This window comes from Trachurus japonicus, chromosome 17, assembly GCF_045865225.1.
Source record: "Trachurus japonicus isolate A0001 chromosome 17, Traja_1.0".
NCBI lineage: Eukaryota > Metazoa > Chordata > Actinopteri > Carangiformes > Carangidae > Trachurus > Trachurus japonicus.
Window position 1 is genome coordinate 19,501,511 of NC_140923.1, and position 21,920 is coordinate 19,523,430.

Here is a 21,920-nt window from a genome sequence, read left to right on the forward strand (position 1 = left end):
GCATATGAGCTGCATTATTTAGAGTTAGTATAAACTGTGTGTGTGTGTGTGTGTGTATAGATTGTAGCATGGACTCAGAGCAAATGTTTTTTTCAGACAGCTGAAGAAGCAAAAACATGCTTTACAAAAAGAGAAACATTTGAGAGAATTTTAAGCAGCAGAAATTGTTTTATTATTATTATTATTATTATTATTATTATACTATCTTCTTCTTCTGACCTCACAGCTTAATCTTGTGACCCCCTGCTCTAGACTGGGAACCACATGTTTCGCCTATATGGATTAAAAAAAGGTCAAGTGGCGAGCAGTCAGTCAACATTTTGTTTCGAGGCCCACCACGATAAGAATACACAGCTGTACATGTGCTCATGCTTTAACATGAAAATAAGCACGGCTCAAATGTGATGTATTTTAGATCGGCTCTTTTTTTTTTTTGGAGATGAGACAGCTCTTTCTGAACTTTGACGTTTCAGGTTGGTACTTACCTTTAAGCGCCCGGCTTCCTGTTGAGGAGCCGAACAGGGGGGAAGTTAGCGGACTGTTTGCGGGTAAACCAATTTCACACATGAAGCGCAACACACAGTGACAGCCATGCCAAATATATTTGCTCAACCCTTGCAGGTGCATCTTCCTCACTCTTCTCTGCCAAAAGAAGAAGCCAAATGTGAGACTGAATTTTTTATTCTCTTGCTCCTGCAACTAGAATATAAAGAAGCTCTGCAGTATCAAGCTTTAGAGACTCAAAAAGACACACTTGAGTCAAAGTGTTTAAGTCTGTAACTATAGCTGCTTACTACCATTTAAATAAAGATTTCACCCCAAGGCCTTAGACTTAACCAAACAGTCTATACTATTAAAGTAAAGAGGGACAATGACTGGGCCTTTGCAGATCTAATTCACCAAGTGAAGAGTCTCACCTAATGTGTTTTCTTCTTCATCTAAGATGTTAAGAGAGGATCTCATCCAAGGCCAGAGGAAATAATCAGTCACTCATATAGTATGTATTTATATGAATACGTATAGCAGCTCCCGGTTATCTCCTCCGGTGGGAACCATTAACTGGGTATATGCAGATGAACCTCCTTCAGAGGGTCTCTCCCTGGCCTACCTCTCTCCCTTCTCTCTGACACTCTGTCACACTCTCTGTCTCAGCGGGACTCTTAGAAAGATTGGTTACCTCTGTCTGTGTCTCTCCTTCCCCCAGACACGGTCTCCCTCCCTCGTTTTTCTCTTTTTTCCTCTCCTTCTCGATGCCCCCGTCTTCCACAGTGGGACTCCTAGAGAGATCTGCCCTGTATCCTGGATGACTCCTCTGCAGTATTAATGAGGGGAGAGCTGCAGAAATCTGAGGCTGACAATGACAAGAGGGACCGGGTGGGGTGGGGAGGAAGAGATGATAAAGACAGAAAGATGGATGGATTGAATGCAGGGAAGGGAAGGGGGAAGGCTGAAGATAATCTGTCTGCTGGAAGCTGAATTTCTGTCCATATTCACTTTTTCTTTTTGTTATATATTCCACAGACACACCCAGAATGAGCCACCTCTTTGCAAGTGGATTAAACTAAAGCCATAGAGCAGGAGGACGAGAGGCGACCCAGGAGGACAAAGTGCAAGAGGACAATAAGTGGAATGTCAAATGGCATAAACAAACCTGGCTTGAGGGCAGATTTGGGCTTTTCCCTGAGGATCACAATCTTCACAACTGAGACATTTCAAAAGAAAACCTTCTTATAAACAAGAGAGCTTTTGGTCTTTCGTATTTGTTTAAAAAAAAAAAATGCTCTGGCGCGTCTACGAATCCAGCTTCCAGTGTAAACAACACAGGCCTGAGGGTTTAGACAAGTACTCTGTCTCAGGATGACTATCTGAACGCAGATCTGCAGGAACAGAAGAGAAGCACATGAAAGTTCAGTGTCAAGGCACAAGAGCTATTTGACTTGACGGCTGCTGGATTGGTGAAAGTTTTTTGTTAGACACTGAGAGTAAAACTTTAAAACTTTAAAATTGGAGTCAGATCACATAAAAAGATCTTTTCAACTCCAATTAAAATCTCATCTTAATTATTTTTGGTGTCTCCAGCAGCACATTCACTGCCCCGTAAACTTCACAATTCTCTGAAGGATTTATTAAAAACTTTAACAACTGCCACACACCAACCAAATTAAAAAGGAGTCACCGCTGCCTGTCCCAAAGCCATGGATGGGAAAACTGACAGCATCCAGGATTTTCTCAACCAGATCTGGAGCTTTGCTACAGAGAAACACAACCAGGGGGTGTACAACACCGCCTGTCTGGTGGTCCTCCTGACTCTGCCCCTGCTGGTCCTCCTCACCACTCTGGTGGTGTGCTGCCACTGCTGCTGCTGTCGTCATGCCAACAGCTGCTGTTGCTGCTGCAGAGACACCATGGAAACCACAAGGTCGGAGACAAAGAAGAAAAAGAGCTCGGCCAATACCGAAGACTTGTGGATCTCTGTCAAGACGGGGCCGATGACGCCTGACAGGGTCGCCCTGGCTATGGACTAGGAGTGCGTTTTTATTTTGGGATTACTGATCCTGGAACAGTTGGTGGCGTGGAACTGATCGAGCGCCTTAATGGTGCAAAACTCAAACTATCTTCAACTCCGAGGAGGGAGGAGGAAGACATTGCTTCAGGACTTTGCGTTGCAATGGGCACAGATTTGGTTCAGTTGTGTAAAGTGTACAGATTATTGTCAGTTTTTATTCTTGTGTTGTCACGTGTGGAGATTTGATTACATTGTTTACAGCTTTTGGTGTGAGTTTTTGTTTCGCTGTACATAAAGCAAGAAATATCCAGACAGGAGAATATATACAGTACTATATGTCTACCTGTGTCAAATGTGTATGTGAGTGGGTCAGTGTGTGTATGTGTGAAACTGAGAGAAGTACAGTATTATAGAGAGCACTTTGTTCTTAGAGCTCCCATGTGAAATTCATTGCATCTGTATTTGGGAGAGAGAGCCAATTTAATGTCTGCCCAGTGTTCAGATGGCTGTATTACTGCCTACTCACATTCAGGCTGCAGTGCAAAGTGGTGAGATTCACTCTCACTTTCATGGGAAAAGGCACTGATTTCCAAAAGGTTAAACCCATTGGAGATAACTAAACTTCTTCTGTTTTGATTTCTCGTTCTTGCTTTATTTGATACAATTTTAGATCACAGGAGAGACACTTCTGTTTTTTGGTTTTCGAAAAGCTTCCAGTATTCAGGTCAAACCAGCCTTACAGGCACGATTCATAATCAGAGGGTGAGAGTAAAAACCACCGAAAAGCAAAACTAAAACTAGAATCTGTGACACCCAAATTGATTGTCAGATTTTTCAACTCTGAAAACAGCTTTGTCTAGCTCAAAATCAGCATTTTTTTTTCTGGGCCAGTATTTATTTACAATTGAGACTAAGGTGAAAGATAACTATCGAAAGTTTGTCACATCTCTACTAAAAATAAATTAAAACCACTTCATTAAAAGGGAGCTCCAGAGGTTGTGTAACCTACTGTACTTGGCATTTGATTGAATAGCATTTAATAGACTGTTACACCTCTTTTCATGTTTATATTTTATGTGTTTATCGAGAGCAAACAACGCAAATTAAGCTTGCAGTTATTGTTGTCTATGCATATTTATAGTGTGCACTTGTCGTTGAGATACTAAATTATACATATGATTTCTCTGATGTATAACACAAGCACATAATTTGTTTCCTGCTCCAGTTTCCATTGTTTTCTATTAACAAAAATTAAAATTTAAAATCTATGTCTCTATAGAAAAACATACAAAAGAATGAAAAAGATTCTAAATGATTGTACTGTTGTTTTATTTGTTGCATTGGTTATTGTTGTTAATGGTCTGATCATCATAAAGGTTAGGTTTAGAGGAGGAAGCTGCTTAAGAAGAAATCGTCTCTGTTGAACATTGTCGAGTGTAATTCTTAGAGGTTTGATAAATACCGGCCCATGATATTATTTGCATTAATAACATTTTACAACACAGCAGAATTATAATTTCATTCAGCTAAGAAACAAACACAATGGTAATTTATTCCATCTGTAAGTCAAACTCTTCAATTATGCATGTGAATATACCTCAAAGTTATGTGGTAAAAAAAAAAGAATGAATTTAGCATTCAAAGCAAATTTAACTGAACATATTTCTTAAAATATTGAAGAAGAGAAGAAACCCTGAAATAATCAAATGATTTGGGCTTTGACTGGATTGCGCCCGGAGGTTCATTTTATTTTTTAAGTGTATGACATCTCAAAGCCCAATTAAGCAGACGCGTCTCAGCAGTATCATCATCTTTATGCATTAGTTTACACTGGCACTAAGTTGATCTTCTTGCTCAAGTGCTGCTGGGAAAACAGGCTCCACTCATTTCATTACTGCTCAGACAGATACATTCCCATGTGGGAAGTGGGGTTTGTTTCCTCTGCTTCAAGTTCATAGAGAGAAACTGTACATGTTGGGTTTAATTTGAAAGCTTGCCCTGCAAAGAAAAAAAAATCAGCATGCAGCAATACATGATGACTAATCAGTGTTACCGCCCAGACTGAAAGGTTTCCTAAGAAAGACCAGACAAACTGTCATGTGGTTTGTATTCGTCACAGAGAGGTTTACAGTCAGTCTACAGAGTTTCTTCTCATGGTTATCTACTGTTGCAGCAGATAAAGTGACATAGTTAAAGAGATTTACTATTAGGAATAGTTTGACATAAAATAATGCTCATAGACATGAGAGTGATATCAATCTTCTCATCTATTTCTTAGAAAAACAGCGCACAACCATATTTCCCTGAACGTTAAACCATCTCTCTTAACTACGGAAAACATGTACATATCTGTGAGCGTTGGGAGGAGATTCAGAAGATTAATCCGGCTTTCTAGACTGAGACGCTGCAGCAGGAAGCCGCAGCAGGGAGTCTGATGCTGAAAGATCTAAAACCAAACGGATCATTGAGTTTAAGTTCAGTATGAAGCTTTGAAATAACACCTCGTTGAGTTTTGTCCCTCACTGTGTAGCAGAATCTCACACTTTCAGTATTCTGCTGTGGTTTCACCCAGGCAAGAAAATTACTGTTTTCTGTTTCGACTAAATACGTTCAATAATTCACACATGAATGCTAATAATTTTTTAATTCATTCCATCTCAGTTGCCTCCTGCAGTTGCCAGCTGGCCATGAGCTACTGATCCTTATTATCACACATCTCACAGCTCTCATACATTATTGTGGGTGTTTTATGTGTATTATGATGAACTGCTATTTGCATTAATGATTTCACATTGTTTTCTGTTAACATGTTCCACACCATTCACGATTTTCAACACCTCTAGGCAGTATTTGTGATGTGTTATTATGTTTTGACGTCCCTCACTAGTATAATAATATAATATCAGTTACAGGAGTCAAAAGGTAGGCAATAATACACATATATATACATACATACATACTGTATGTATTTATATACAGTATGTATAATTATTTTACCCTTTGTCAGTTTGCTGTGATCAGAGGGAGCAGAGGTTGGAGGATTTTTCTGCTGTTTGAACAGCAAATCTGCCGTCCTGGGTAGTTTTCTATTCAATAGCATCACTTTTTTTGATCCCATCCAATTATGCATGACATTGTATATTTAGGACATGTTTTTGTTGTTCCACAGTTGAAAAGTGCTGAGGTTATTCCTTTTTTTTAATTATGTGCCTGGCTGGGCTTTGTTGGTAGCTCTGCATGCATAATTTATCCTGACATATAGAGAAACAATGATAAAGGAGAGTACAATTGGAAGATGACAGGGAGAGAAATAAAGTATTTTTCTATTTTTGTGGAATCCCATCTTGCTGTGTTTAATTTAAATTAAACTAAACAGTGTTTTGACGTACGTGTGCATATGTCATATATTGCATAGGCCTCTTCATTCAAAGTGGCTGCTATAGAGCAACCTGAATGGGAACAACGCCTGTGATCATTTTCTCACTCAGTTGCTGACACATTATTCATACTGAGACCACACAAACTGTAACTGACTGTGGAATACGAAGGAAAACAACCAGCAAAGTGTTGCATTAGTGCATTCACATACAGTACAGTGTAATAGCTGCTGTGCAAAGATTCTGAGCGTCTACATTTCATATTACTTATGCACAGGGATTAACTATGAAAATAAGTAAATAAAAGAGGTGGAAGAGGCTTTAAAAAGGTAAAAGCTGTGTACATAAACAAACTTGAAGGCTGCAAAGCTGGAGTAATTAATAAGCACTTTCGCCTCCAGTGATCCTCATGAACATGTAATTTCCATCATCATTTTGATGGCCGTAGCAGAGCAATCTTTGATGCAAGTAATCAGTTTGGCTTCAGGAGCAATTCATCTTTGACATTATTAACGCTCAGATATGTACTTTGGGAAATTTGTTCTGTCTCACGGATCATGATTTTTAACCTGCGCTTTTTTCAGGGTTGTCACAGCTCTGACATAACCTAAAGCATGTAAACATGTTTGTTTATTCCCATTCCTGGGGACTCTTTGAGAATGATCTTACACTCACTTCTGCATGTAAGGAGAAGAGACAAAGGAGGCATCTTGTATTAAGTGATCAGGAGGTGTATCCAACTCCCCTAAATCTTCTTTTTCTTTTTTCTTTTTTATCACTGATGTGTTTGGCCAAGGTGGGATAAATGGTAAGCAACAATCAATGTGATGACAGTAAATTCACACTTTAGCTCTGTGGTTCTCAAGTATTTGTGAGAGTCTATCTGCCTGTAGCTCAGCTGACATATCCCATTACCAGTATCCCCAGCAACAGCCACATTCATATCACTGCAGCCTGTTAAATACATCTGCAATATAAACTGGTCATCTGTGTTTCTTGGTACTTTCCTGATAGTACTGCGCTTACCAGCAAGTAAATATGCAGCCTGTACGGAAAATTAACACAACACAATACAGAATGTGACTGCAGAGGTGGGCTGAAGATAAACAGGAAATTGCACATTGAATAATGAAACTGTGGATTTAAATTGAGATGTGACAGAGGCATGGCGCTGCCAGAATGCCCAACAGACACAGGAGGATTATTACTCATGCAAATATCCATATGGACAGATAAATAGGTAACATGCATGGCCAACCACATAACAACAACATCCCTGCTTTGATTCCTGCTGGGGGCCTTTTGTTGCCCATCATGCCCACTCTCCATCTCCTGTTGTTTCCTGTCTGCTCCTCCTGCCAAACAAAGGCCAACAAAGAAAAAGAGAAAACAAACAAAAATCAATATATACACATTTTCATCTCAACAATCTTCCACCGACTCCCTGGATGCCTGGTTAAGAAATTGTGTTGTTATAATGTTCTTTCTATGTGTAGTTAAAGGGATTCATACTGTACCATGAACTTAGGGTGAGGTGGTCCTCTTCTTCTCTTCCCTCCTCTCTGGTCACCACTTCTATTTTTCCATGAACTGCGCACACTCCACCCCTTAAAACAAACACTCCCTTGTTGCCACATTACTGAGTTCTGTCATGGAAAAAGTACATCACGCACCAACTCAAGTGTCAACCCAAGAGGTACCGGCTGACATATCTGTGTGTCAGAAAGCTTATCCTGTACTGTATACTGTATATGTACGCATAGGGGAGAGAGGGGGAGAAAGAGAAAGAGAGGCAGAGAGAGGGCAAACTGCTTTTTCCCCTCTCTGTTTATCCTGGCACTAAGCAAACCACTTGCCTCACAGAGCAATGGCAGGAACCAATCTCCTTAAAGTAATTTGCAATCACTGTGGTTGAAAAGGCCTTTCGCATCAATGAGCTTTTGTGAGACATTTCATTTCAAAGTTGAAATGAAATGCTATGCTGGAAATATTTGCTGCCAAATTTTAGGCAGCTGGCTTCTCACACACTTATTTGATTTGGATGAATAAACACTCAAAAATAGTCTCTTTCTACTTTTTCATTTGGCCTTTGGGCTAGGAAGGACTTTCCTGAAGTGGTGCATTTCCTCTCAGTATCTTATTTGTGTTTAAATGGTGTAATTTTGCTGTTTATCCTTCCTGTACTTATAGGTGTATAAGGGTTCCTGCCCAGACAGACGGTGAGCTGTTGCTGTTACAGGTTATATGATACAGAATTAGGAAACTGTCCAGGGATCAGAAGGCAAACAGTCATTAGTATGATAAATGTTTAGTAAAATGGGAAACACCCTGTAGAGAAAATCATCTGAGGAGTGTTTCAGCACTCATGTATTCATCAACCTCACCATGCATCATGCGTAAGTTTTACTGTAAGATGTCAGTTTCATAACAATTCAACACTGTAAAATGAGCAACTTCCATCATTTTATGATCATTGTGATGCTGTTGACAGTTGACCCTGGATTAGACTAAATGTGAAATGTGAAAATTAAAGGTGAGATGAAAGCACTGCAGTAGTAGAGAAGAAAGATGTTATTATATCTGAGATGAGACGTCCGGTCTTCGATCCACCAGCTCTTCAAAATCTGTGGAGCAAAAGAGACAGAGCTACTTCCTTGGTAATTATTACTTCTTTAAGGAAAATGACAGTGTCTTCATGTAACAAAAACTTGATTTATTTTATTTTGAGTTAATGCGTGGCATGGTTATTAACGAGCAGCTATAATGTCAGTTTGACAATATAAAAAAATAATAAAATCACATACAGGTTTCTTAATTCTTAGTGAAGGTCCAGTCCTTGAAAAGCTTTTTTTGAGCATCAGCTTACATAAACCTCAGGAGGGCTTAAAATAAGTGAAGGCAATGCTAATGTATGAGCGACAGGGACTGTGAATCAGTTCTGGCAGATTAGCAGGTTGATTGATGCGCTTCGTCCTTGTCACGTGAACCAACAGAGTTTGTGATGAAAGTGTGAAGAAATGTAATTAAGTAATAAAGCCAGATTCAAACCAGTATTAATGATCTTTGTCAGCTTTCCCGATTGGAAACAAGACTTTAGTCATTAAGAGCCTGAAGACGGGGCAAACAAACTTCATTGTTATTGACGTTTGATATGGGCACATCGCAGTGATTGATATGCACTGTCCCAGTCTTATGAATGTAAAACAGGAGCAATGTGGCTATTCCTGACAGCCATTCACTATTATTCACTGGCTTGTCCAACACGAGCTAATGTGATGTGACAGTTTTTGAGGCACAGTGGCAGTGTAATGTGTCACAGTCAGCCAGCTTCATAATCAATAAACTCAAGGCTCTAATTGCTGGTACCTGCTCTAAAACAAAACACACAAACCACTTTTACAACTTTTTTCTACTCTTTTTTTTTTTTTAAACATTCATGTTATTATGACAATACTACTATACACAGGGAATCAGAAAGTTGCTACTCAAATTCTTCATACAACATGAAATGAACAAATATAATACAAATAACCTGGGCTGCTGTCCTCAGGTTAAGACAACAACAAAAACAAACTTAAAAATGAAAATAGTAATTGGAGAAAAACTCAATTTCTTGGTTTCCAATTTTTACTTAAATCTACTGTTCCCTGATTTGTAATTGGAGTTTGAACCAGAATCAGTGAAACAGGAGTTTTTCAAATTACAAATACGCTATGACTGATCTACTAAACCCATTAATGTTCAACTTCAGTTCACACAAAACAACTCAAAGGCAGTTTGGAATTTGCTAATTTTCCACAATCACACTAAACCTAGGATTTTTTTTTGGATGAATCTCACTGTAGGTAAACAAACAATAAGTTACTGTTGTATATGAGCTTTTCTGTCTTTGCCTCCCTCCCAAAAAGAGTGTACATATTGTCCAAGTGTGAGACACACAGAGGCATGTAGACCAGTGAGACTTCCTGTGTGGTCAGAGCACCAAGACAGGTCGTCTAAGCTACACTAATATGAGGAGATAAATCCCAGTCTAGTGTGACGGCAGTTAACATGGCTGAAGACGGCTGTTGTCGCAATAGGTGCTCCTCCTCTATTTCTTTTGGAGGTTTGCTTTTCTGCTCTTCTCTCTGGCCAACAACGACCGCCTCTTCCTGCTGGACAAGGCTCCCAAAGGTCGGATCTTCATCTCAGTGAAGTCGAGGGACATCAGGTGGCCCTTCCACGGCTCCCAATTCACTCCCTGTCAGCAGGACAGCAGATTGAAAGAGAACGAGATCAGAATGAGGGACAGGAGAGGCATAGAGGGGAGAGGGAGGGAGGGAGGGAGGATTGTTGGAAGGGCACGTTGTGATGAAATAGGAGAAACAGAACGCAGAGACATGTGAAGTCAGAGAGCAGACAGGCGGCATGATGGACAGGCAGAATGACAAACACTAATAAATACCAGCCTCTGGCTTCATTTCATGTGACTACAAACTTGTTTTGACTGTTATTGCATTTCACCAACAGACAATGCAGGAGACATTTGCAGTGGCAATATTATGGATGAAATCTCGACAAGAGCAGAGAAATCCCCGGGCATTTCCTTCACTATCAGTCTCCCTTAGACATAATAACTATTGTTGTTACCCCATTGGCCTGGTAAAAACACTTATGGTTTATAGCTGGTGTGAGAAATGTGTTTTCTTATCACTGCTGATGGATTCAGGCCATTTCTGCCTCACCTCAACAATCCAAAACAAAATAACTAGAAGTGGGCTGCGGTGGAGTTGTCTTTGATTGCTGACCAGGGAGCAGCCTCTTGGTCAGTGCTCATGTCGTCTCTTTGTGTGGATGTTGAGAATGGATCCCAAACAAAAACAACACATTTTCTTTATCTTGATGGCCAGCTGTGTTTGTTGTAAATCTTTTTTTTTTTTTTTTTGCAGGTGTCAATCCTGACAAGAAAAATAGTTTGTTGTGAGCAGTGTTGTGTGTAACTACTAATTCCATTTATTTCTATGAGATAGCAGATATTTACAGTCATTTTGTCCTGATCCAGAATGGCAAACGCCGATAGTAAAACAGTTTTAAGATCCACTTTACACTTACACATTATTATTCATGTCAAGGGAAGATGAATATTGTTTGGACAAGAAGTCCGCTGTGTATCTTGCTATAATTAAGTCACTTGAAATCATACAACATTGGAAAATTAAATAATTTAATAGGAATAGGAGTGAGGACATGATGTCTGACAGCCTCATTTTCAAGATACAAAGACAGATTAACTGGTAACTGGTTAATATAAACGTGTCACAGAATTGTATCATCACTGCCACCTATTGGCATGAGGGCACACTACACCAGAAAACTGAGTTAATGTCTATAACCGTCCTTGGGAGTTAAACTATCAAGACCTGTTATCAGAGCACTGATGTCAGTGTGATTTAATGCACTGTAATGTATATTCAGTGTTTCGCTCAAGGACATAATGTGGGCGGGAAAACCCTGCGATCAAACCCCCAACCTTGTAATCAGTAGATGTCCTGCTCTGCTGGTTGCCTGTTTTATTTACTTATTTATTTATCAACTCTTTGTTCATGCTGTCTGGATTATTGCACCTCATGATAGAAAATTACATTTTGCAATGTACGATCCGACAAAGTGCAGCTTATGCAACGCAGAGCAGAGCTGCCTCCCGGCTCACTCACCATACTGTGTCTGTTGTCTCCCCATTTGCCGTTCAGGTTGGCCAGGTGACAGTTTTTGTACCACCAGGCGCCACGGTGGGTCAGGGCACAGTTTCCCAGAGCGATGTCGTTGTCGTTGTCAATAGTTGTCCATGGTCGGCCCTGGTGGTAGGTCATGGCATCGCCTGGGGATCATCAATAACAATCAGCAATATTAATTAGCACGGTTGACATATCCAAAAAAACTCAACGGAACAGAGTTGATGCAGTTCCAAAGGCCTCTACTCACAAAACAGAGAAGTAAACAGTGTACTGTATGCTGTTTCAGCACACTGTGTGTATGTAGACACAGTGTCTCACACTCACTGTGCATTCTTATCTGTCAGATACCAATGTCCCTATATAGCTACTGTCTACTGCTGAGTGAATATAAGTCTCTAAATCAAATATCCCACCTACTGAAGGTGTGTACTGTATTTGCTTTTCCAGCAGCCCACGATATGACAGGTGGGATGCCTTGAGCTTCAAACCCCTTTATTCCCTCTCCTGTCTGTTTCCTTGCTGTCTCTGCCCTCTCTTCTTCTCTATGACTCCTATTTGAGTAAAGTGTCAGGGAGAAAATAAAAACCCTGAAAGCGGCACATGTTGTCTGCTCCGTCTAAATCTTTCATACTGGCTGTAAATTGGATAAGACTTGGAGATCAAAAGACCCACCTGCTGTCCCACTGTATTTGCCAATAGTGAGTTTGAACTTCTGCCTCACTGGAGCAATCTGGAAGTTGTCATATACAGCGTAGGCTCTCTCTGAGCCCAGGCCCAAGTCAAACCGCAACTCATATTGAGTAGGAGTGTTGGTGAGCTCATATATCTTATCCATGCCTGAAGGAGCAGAAAAACAGAGAATGTGAAGGGGAGAAGAAAAACTCCATTTCTATTCATAAACGCATGTTTCAGTGTCTGTAAAGGACTCCCAAGATCATTTGCATGCTCACCAATAAAGAACTCGTCTGTCATGTCGCCAAAACCTGCTATGTATTGTCTCCAGCGTTTCATGAAGTCCAGCTTGCCAGTGGTACGGCGCTGGAGCATCTGAGAGCAACAAGGAGTGTTGTTTCACAAAACATTTCAGACAATTTGCATTCGCTTTTGTTTACCGTTCCAATCGCTAAATGAGAGTGGCAGCAACTCAAAAAATGAGACTGAATGAAATGCAGTATGAATGAAAAAAACAGAAGCAGGAGAAACCAAGATGTTGTGTAGTCAAGCAACTCAACATCGACAGGATAATTTTTCATTTCTCATGAATGTTATTCATCTGTTTTCACAAGTTTTGAAGCTCTTCACAAGATGAATTACATGACACTAATGGGTAAAAAATTGTGAGATGCTACAATAATATTTGCAGGTAAAATTTCTTCCCTTAGTGATTATATGAAACATATTTTTAAATATCATGATACTGGTACTTTATTTAGTTTAATTTAGTTTATCAATAGGACATACCACCCAGCCGCCGCCATCAGTGTCCATGTCGCAGTAGACCTCAATAGGTTTGGAGCTGTCGCTGTTGATATAGATGGTGTAGATGCCGCTCTGACTATTGCCATTCTTCATGATCTGAAGACAGTCCATGGGGAAGGGATACATGAGGCCAACTAGAGAAGAGGATATAATATGAACATTAAGAACTTCAAATAGTAAAGACAATAACATATCCAGGTAGGAAAGAGCAACACATGTGTTATGCGTGGTGTACGAGCGGCTACTAATCTGAGGTAAACTGCACAGACCTGTTCTAAAGATGGTCTCCACCATCTTGCTCCTCTTGCTGCCCCTGTAGGCGATGATGGTGACTATGTAGCTCTTCCCCGTCTCCAGGCCAGATAAGGCAAAGCTGCTCTCACCGGCTCCAAGCTGCTGTTCAACAGCCTGGCCACAACACACAAAGCAACACAAATGACTCTTGCAGGGCACTCAGTGTAAAGCAGAGGCAGTCTCATACAACGTATAGTTGTGTCTGAAGCTCCTGAAGATCAAGGTGTGAAATGAGCTCCTTAAAACATTAAAGTATGAAGGAAAAGATCAGCAATGTGCCATGTGAACATTACTTCCAGGTGATTAATTTATTTCTAGCCACAAGAGGTCAGCGTTCTACAGAGCTGAGCCTCAGCCTTTTTCAAACAATGAAGAAAGTAACTTAATTTGCATGCGTGTTAAGGTAAAGACAGGCCCTAAATCCCAGTGCTGTCTATTGTCTACTGTGTGCGTGGGTGCATGTGTGTGTGTGTGTAAACCTCATGGCTCAGTACCTGCATGTTACCATCCTCATCTCTGTAGGTGAGGATGTAACCCTCGATGTCAGCCAGAGGAGGAATCCAGGTCAGAGAAACAGAGTCCAGTTTTACATCTGCAGCCTTCAGGTCCTTGGGGCCATCAAGTTCTATGGGCACGAACATAAATAAAAGTGTATTGCAGCAAAAGAACATTCATTCATTCTTACAAATTAATGTCTTACAAAAATCAGCTCTGGGTTGGGTAAGTAGAAGATTTTTAGCAGAATACACATAATATTTGTGTTTTTCCTTCTAATATTCTTTGTTATTTTCACATTTTATAAACCCGAGAATCAAGTGTTTCATGCACTCTAAATATCACAATATTAATGCATTTGACAGTATAACATTTCAGCCCCTTTTCACCTTAAGCGCAACAGCAGAGACAAGTATACCTTCCACCTGCGGAGTTACAATTTGGCTTCACAGATAAACTGGGTTGAATGCTTAAGAGATTTGAACTGAAACAGATGCTGAAATAATTTGCTTGACCCAAACACGGATGCTGTAACAGTCGGAGCTTTAACCTCCCGTGGCTTGAGAAAACAAGAGTCATATTTTCAGTGCTCATCTGCTAAAAACCCTGCCCTCTGTTTTCATTCAGGAGTTTCTCCACTTGTCAGGTTTACTATCACTGAAAGAATTAAACAGCTTTTCTGGTAATTAAATTGTCATTTGGGAAAATAGTGTGAATATTAACAAATTTAGTAGCACCATTAGTGGGAGGCAATGCTGCAGAAAAGGTCTGTGGGACACAATTGACACATTAATGATGCTTGTTACTGGGTCCAATAAAGTCACAAATGTAATAACACACACTTTAATATATCCCTGGTGATTCCTTCTGACACAATGGCTTTCCTATTTGAACTCAGCGCTGAGCCGGTCTGTAGCCAATGATGGTTCCTAATGAGTTACGACGAGACAAGTTTACAATCCAAAACTCAGACATTTGCCGCCTAATTGAAAAAGATCCAGCTTTCACTTAGCGCTCCCAGGTGATTTTACAGATCATCTGGTACACACAAAGACGCCCCTGTTGTCGCCCATCCACCATGTGCTGCTGTTGCTATTTTTACCCCACACTGAGGTTCAAGGTCTACCCGCTGACCTGGCCTGGCCTGTGGGAAACATTTCCTGTCAGAGTAGGAGTTGTGCTGATTCCTGGTGGTTAAGAGTAAACTAATTTTGGCTTTGAAGTAAAATTGTAGTTGAATAAATCAAACACCATATGATATGACAAATTATAGATTGCCATTTAGTGTGTATAAATCAAAAGTACCGGGATTTCTAAAGTGAGAAAATCTTTTGTAAAACAGTTTCAGAAGCTCCAACTGCCGTACACAAGAAAAACTTCAGCAAGTCTCAAACACAATGCAAGCACCCATGGGACCTCTCTAAATGAGATTTCCTATCAGCTGTAGTTACTGTTATTCTTGCCTCATCATGTGGAAAGAAATAACTTTCCTGCATCTGCAAATGATAGTGATCGGAGATAGTGACCTGTTCCTGCCTCCGTAGAACCAATACTCCCCCAAATTACGGCCCTATACTGTATAGTAGATCTTGATTTATCACCATTCTCAGACAAAGGTTTCTATTTTTAAAACTAATAGGGTGGTAAACTGTTTGAGTCTGTGTGTTACTGAGAGGCAGCTCTGTGCTAAGTTCACATTATTTTTTTTAAATCAATGCCACACCTGTGGTGCTTGTGGCCCTGCAAAGCTTTTGGTGCCTACTGTAGAAGAAAGGCTATTAAAGACACAAAGAAATCCAAAATAAGGCTTTTTTTTGTTACTTTTGTTTGACTTGTCATCCTAGTCTTCACTACCAATTCCCTGCTGCACAAGATAAAGTAAAAACCTAAAACAACAACAACAACAATCCACTTCAGTGTTCATTAATGGTTGATTTCAGCATTAACAGACCAGAGGGTCCAATATTTGGCCCAGAGACAGCCAGTTTTTCATCAACTGCTCGGATTTCATATTTCAAGAGAAAAGGTATCTTCAAGGTTACCAGCTAGAAATCCTGTCTGTTGTAGTGTATTAACCTGTCTCGGCTTGTGTTGAGATCTTCCTGCTGGCTTTGTTCCCCTTGATAGCCCAGATGTAGACATTGTAGAGAACTGCAGGCCTCAGGCCAGTCAGACTGTGAGAGGTGCTGTCAGACCCGAGTGGGATTTCTCCACTAGAGCCCTCAGAGGAGCTGTAGGTTAGGATGTAGCCATCAATGTCTGCCTGGACCGGATCCCATGAGATGCTGAAGCTGGTCTCTGTTTCATCTCGAGCTAAGAGGTTAGCAGGAGCATCCAGTTCTACAGGAAGATGTTAGTGGAAGAAGTTAATAAACTAATAATGCAAACTGATGTAGTGTTTTCATTTCTCTCTGCAAAGGGAAATGAAACAACTCAGTGTGCATTTTCTACGAATATTAGTAACATGACTGTGAGTAAATGAAGAAAAATGATGATATCCTAAACATCCTTCAAAATAAAATGATCAGTATCAAATCAAGAAGAGGACTCAGGCAGTAGGCTATCAGGATCCTAAGGGGTCTTTGTACTGTAGGTAGTGTTCATCAGATCAGAAGCTATATTCACCTCTGACACACTGAAGATGGATTCACTTCCTTGAGCCAAAAAGGTTAATAGAAACATCTAGCTCTGTACAGAGTTGTGGACGACACATCTGGGAGCAGGGGAGCCCCTTCCAGGAACTGGGCCTGCTGCTGGGGGAACCAAGTAGCTCTGGCTAAATATTGTCAAGCTCAGCACACGGCATTTGCTTTGGAATTAGATTCATTGACTCTGGACTCTTATCATATTCAGGAGGAGCTCACAAACGACAGCTGTTTCACATTTGCACGTTTTGCTGGTGTGTCTAGTTGTTGCAGGGATTACCCAAAGTATCAGGTCTTGTGATCTTGATGATAGTGTGTGGTATCTCGGCCTAGAATAATTTAGAGTCTCAACTCTGTTACACAAGCAGCTACACGAGGCTGTGGCTTGAGGGTGAAGAGAAGTTGTGACTGTGGGAACCCATGAAACTACTTGTGGAAACCAGCATTCAATATGGCTGACAAAATGAAGAACGGGTCCCTATAGGTCTTCAATTATCCTCTGCTGCCGTCTTCCACAATTCAGAAGAGTTGGTAGCAGCCATAAGGTGTGAATCCAGATGTTGGATTTTACACAAAAGTTAGAGTAAGCAATGCATGAGAGCAATAACATTTTAGAGGAATTGACTGAAGTAATGCAGACATCATGTCAGCTGGTCGTCAAGAGTAACCATACTCCATGTGTAGCGAATAAGCAGTGGGCAAGAAGATGGATTAACTTAGGGTAAACATACAGTACATCGGAAAACTGCTTTAAGCAAACGAGGAGATTCTGTCAAGTCTCCTGTGGGAAAACTACTTTACTTTACTTTAGTTTACAAGGGAGTTGCTTGGTTACCTCACCTAAATGACTGTAATTAAAGGATATTTGAAGATTTAAAGGATTAAACATGGCTGTAATGATCATGTAATTTGGTTTAACAAAAAATATGTTGACACCTGTTTCTGCTTGTGTTGAGATCTTCCTGCTGGCTTTGTTCCCCTTGATGGCCCAGATGTAAACAGTGTAGAGGACTCCCGGCCTGAGGCTGGTCAGACTGTAAGAGGTGCTGCCAGCCCCCAACGGGATTTCTCCACTGGAGCCCTCAGAGGAGCTGTAGGTTAGGATGTAGCCATCAATGTCTGCCTGGACCGGGTCCCATGAGACGCTGAAGCTGGTCTCTGTTTCATCTCGAGCTAAGAGGTTAGCAGGAGCATCCAGTTCTAGAGGAAGATGTTAGTAGATGTAGTCAATAAACTAATAATGCAAACTGATGTAGTGTTTTCATTTCTCTCTGTAAAGGGAAATGAAACAACTCAGTGTGCATTTTCTACAAATTGTCTCCTTGGAGCTATAAGGATCTCTCAGTAATATGAGCAGTTTCCAATTGATTGACTTGAGAAAAATTTTAGAAATTGTCTTTCTAAATAAGGAGTCCCAAAATGCAAACAAAACAAAGCCCATAATGTTAATAGGTTGTCACAGAATAAATATACTGTATGTGAATAAATAAATTCTGACAAAAATGTCAAACAGAACCTTATATTTCCAAGGGGGCAAAACATTAGTAACACGACTGCGAGAGAACAAAGAAAAAAGATGATAACCTAAACATCTTTCACCATAAAATGATCACTATCAATGCAGTATCGGGCTCCCAATGGGCTCTCTGTAGGTAGTGTTAATCAGATCAGAAGCTATATTCATCTCTGCCTGGATTTGGTCTCATGACACAGACACACTAATGATGGATTCACTTCCTTGGGCCAAAAAGGTTAATAGAAACATCTAGCTCTGTACAGAGTTGTGGACGACACATCTGGGAGCAGGGGAGCCCCTTCCAGGAACCGGGCCTGCAGCTGGGGGAACCAAGTAGCTCTGGCTAAATATTGTTGAGCTCTCGTCAGGACACAGAATTTCTTTTGGAATCAGATTCATTGACTCTGGACTCTTATCATATTCAGGAGAAGCTCTAAAACAACAGCTGTTTCACATTGCACGCTGGTGTGTCTAGATGTTGCAGGGATTACCCAATATATGGTCTTCTGATCCTGCTGATAGTGTGTGGTATCTGCCTAGAATAACTTCAAGTCTCATCTCTGTTACACAAACAGCTACATGGGCCTGTTGCTTGAGCACGAGAGTTGCTGTGAACGCAAGAGACTGCTAGCGGAGACCAGCATTCAAGATGACCGACAAAATGAAGAATTGGTCCTTCAAGGTCTTCCATTATCCTCTTCTGTGACAGTTTTCTCCCAAAATCCAGTTGAGAGGGTAGATCCCATAAGGTGTGAATCCAGATGTAAGATTTTATACACAAGTAAGAAATGTAGAGGAACTACATGAAAGATGAGGAATGAAGCAGAACTACAGTAAGTATGAAGCAAATGGTCTACCAAAGAAGCCAATGGATGTTTTTCTGGAGTGTAGTACCAGGACATGCTGGAGAGATTATTTCTCTGAGGTAGTGTGGGTCTGCACAGAAGTAAGTTTGTAAGTAAGTTTGGGGAAAAGGACTTCTGGGTCACTTTGCTCCTTGTGACCCCAATAAGCAGTTGGCAAGAAGATGGATGAACGGAGGGCATGATCCTTCAAGTAACTGCTTTAAGCAGACAAAGAGATTAGTCTCCCGTGTGAAAAATACATTTTCTTGTTTTGGGGTTAACAAGGGAGTTCCCTGGTTCCTTTGTAAAAACTGTAAAATTATAGGATACTTGAAGATTTAAAGGATTAAACATGGATGTAATAATGAACCACGTAATTTGGTTTTAAAAAAAAAAGAAAAGTGATGCTTGACACCTGTCTCTGCTTGTGTTGAGATCTTCCTGCTGGCTTTGTTCCCCTTGATGGCCCAGATGTAAACAGTGTAGAGGACTCCCGGCCTGAGGCTGGTCAGACTGTAAGAGGTGCTGCCAGCCCCCAACGGGATTTCTCCACTGGAGCCCTCAGAGGAGCTGTAGGTTAGGATGTAGCCATCAATGTCTGCCTGGACCGGATCCCATGAGACGCTGAAGCTGGTCTCTGTTTCATCTCGAGCTAAGAGGTTAGCAGGAGCATCCAGTTCTAGAGGAAGATGTTAGTAGATGTAGTCAATCCTGATGCAAACTACATTATATAGATGGGTGACAAATTCACTGAAAAACCTGAATGAATAAGTAGTTGGCACAGTGGGTCACTAATTGTTTGATCATCATGGAAATGAAGTAAGTTATTATTGTGGCCTTTTTCAGCACCAGATATGAAATCATCATTAATATCACTAATTGTGCAGCAATAGACAGAATTTGTTTTTCTGGTGGCAACACCTACACAAAGAGTGTTTTCCTTTGATTTGTCACCCATCTGTGTATCATTTGATATGACAAAGAAATATATCAGGTTAATATAGTGTCACACACAAAGTGCTTTGGGTTTGAACAGAAAGTCATAGATCTGAGACCTGTCTCAGCTTGTGTTGAGATCTTCCTGCTGGCTTTGGCCCCCTTGACAGCCCAGATGTTGACAGTGTAGCGGACCCCGGGCCTCAGGCCAGTGATATTGTAAGAAGTGCGGTCAGATCCCACTGGGAGTTCTTCACTTGAGCCCTCGGAGGAGCTGTAAGTTAGGACGTAGCCATCGATTTCTGCCTGACTGTGATCCCAGGACACAATGAAGCTTGACTCGGTCTCATCATGGGCCAAGACGTTAGTAGGGCCATCCAGCTCTGCATGGGGAGTTATGGTTAGTATAAACTATGCAAAGACATCACATCATTCAGTGCAAACATAACAGAAACTACAGAAAACTGATGCAAATGAGCAGTGTGTAGTTACCTGTTACACATAACCTGCTCAGAGGGGCACTGTGTAAGATGTCAAACTAAGTCAAGGGGTTTTATAGTTTTGGTCTCCTGATGAAAGCTTCAGTTACTTGAATTGTCGTTCATGGCTTGAACTTTTGAAAATGAAATTTAAGCAATTTTATAAGAGCTGTTTCAATATTAAATATCAATATTAAATCGTACAAAAAACACCCCAATTCAAATCCAAGTTTGACGTCTTATCACAATGCTACTCTATGTGAGCAGCGATACTACGACTACATTATGAGTTGTTAATTTAAAGACATGCAAACTACAGCTACTACATGATTGCAGAGAGATTATGAATTATTAATGTTGGGAAAATCTGCACCACTGATGTTTTGTCTTATATGAAGACACAGATTTAGCTCAGAAAATCCACTCAGATATCTTACTGTCTTTTTTCCCTAGCTCCTGCTATTATCCGAATACATCATTTTCTGTTTACTTCTGGAGAGCTAACAGGAGAGTGACGAGAGATAAGTACATTTATATGGTGCTGTAAGGCTGTAGCTGCATTGTAATGAGCACTTGTGAAAACGTTCAACACCCATTGTGCAACAAAAACAACTCAATTGCATCTTTCCCTCATTGAAATGAATATGTCTAGGTTGCTCCTCCAGTGTTGCTCAAAGAACACAAACACATGTTATGCTGCTAACATCACTGCTAGAAAATTGAGTTTCAAGCCACCTCAGATATTTGCCTCCTGTTGTTTGATATATGACTCAGGTTATTGGGACTGATGTGTCTGTTTTCCTCATGAAAAAGAAAAGGGGGGAAAATGAATCAGGAAGATAAAAAAAAGTTTCAAAGTAGCGTATAATAATATAAAAATGGAAAAACGTTATTAGCTATTAATAGCAAACAGCAACTAAAAGCAGTAATATATTTTTACCCATTTGGCTAAAAATAATGGAAGCCTTAAGTGGTAAAAAAAAAAGAAAAAAGATGCACGCACACACACTTTATATCTATGGAAATATGGAAAGCATTTTCTACTGTTGGTATATACTGTATGTACTGTTGAGTTTGTAAATGCCCTCAAACCTTTGGACTTGAATTTTTAAAAACAATTTGGATAATTGCCAATCAGTGTTCAAACCAGTTATGCCTTTCTTCAGAAACATGAATACAAGCAGTCAGCTGTATCTGCTCACTTTCCCAACAGGGAGATTAAGAGTTAGCAGAGCATAGGAGAAAACAACATAGCTGACTGTGTTGACCAAGTGAGATTGGCTCTTCTCAGACTTCTGACAGAGATTCAGCCTCAAGCTAAACTAAACTGCCTTTAAATGAGGTGTCCAGCCTAATTATGTCAAACAGCCTTTTTCCAGTGGGAGTTCAAGTTTCCCTCTGGGCAGTTAGGTAAAGAGGGGTTAGTGCGCTAAGTGTAAAATGTCAACATTCATAATTTTTACGTCTTGCCACCACAAAAAAGACAAGAAGATTGTGCACACATTGCAGGAACCCACCACAGAAAAAGATCAGAAGGAAAAGACTGGTGCATTGTACAAAGAGAATGTTTGAGGTAAGAGCGTCTTGCGCAAAGGAGCATAACAAAGAAACATTTAAAACTTAAAATACCTCTG

The 21,920-nt window shown here is 40.4% G+C and overlaps 2 protein-coding genes across 3 annotated transcripts in view; one reads left to right on the forward strand and one right to left on the reverse strand.

Annotated features, from left to right (window-relative positions):
- Positions 1-1,948: 1,948 nt before the first annotated feature.
- kiaa0040 (KIAA0040 ortholog) lies at positions 1,949-2,816 on the forward strand. Its single transcript, XM_085804078.1, has one exon. The coding sequence runs from the start codon at positions 2,196-2,198 to the stop codon at positions 2,523-2,525; it is 330 nt and encodes a 109-aa protein (XP_085660204.1). The 5' UTR covers positions 1,949-2,195; the 3' UTR covers positions 2,526-2,816.
- A 6,480-nt stretch (positions 2,817-9,296) lies between these two features.
- The window catches only part of tnn (tenascin N), a 33,364-nt gene continuing 20,740 nt past the window's right edge, over positions 9,297-21,920 (reverse strand). Inside the window, exons 10-20 of one of the 2 annotated variants that reach the window (XM_085804755.1) lie at positions 19,927-20,190; positions 19,287-19,550; positions 17,447-17,710; positions 15,942-16,205; positions 13,865-13,995; positions 13,346-13,484; positions 13,059-13,210; positions 12,548-12,644; positions 12,270-12,434; positions 11,577-11,740; positions 9,297-10,123 (exon numbers count right to left, since the gene is read on the reverse strand). In XM_085804755.1, the coding sequence (XP_085660881.1) occupies positions 9,974-10,123; positions 11,577-11,740; positions 12,270-12,434; positions 12,548-12,644; positions 13,059-13,210; positions 13,346-13,484; positions 13,865-13,995; positions 15,942-16,205; positions 17,447-17,710; positions 19,287-19,550; positions 19,927-20,190 (2,054 nt within the window). In that variant the 3' untranslated portion in view covers positions 9,297-9,973. The remainder of the gene's footprint in view (positions 10,124-11,576; positions 11,741-12,269; positions 12,435-12,547; positions 12,645-13,058; positions 13,211-13,345; positions 13,485-13,864; positions 13,996-15,941; positions 16,206-17,446; positions 17,711-19,286; positions 19,551-19,926; positions 20,191-21,920) is intronic. The other variant, XM_085804756.1, reaches the window with a different exon arrangement.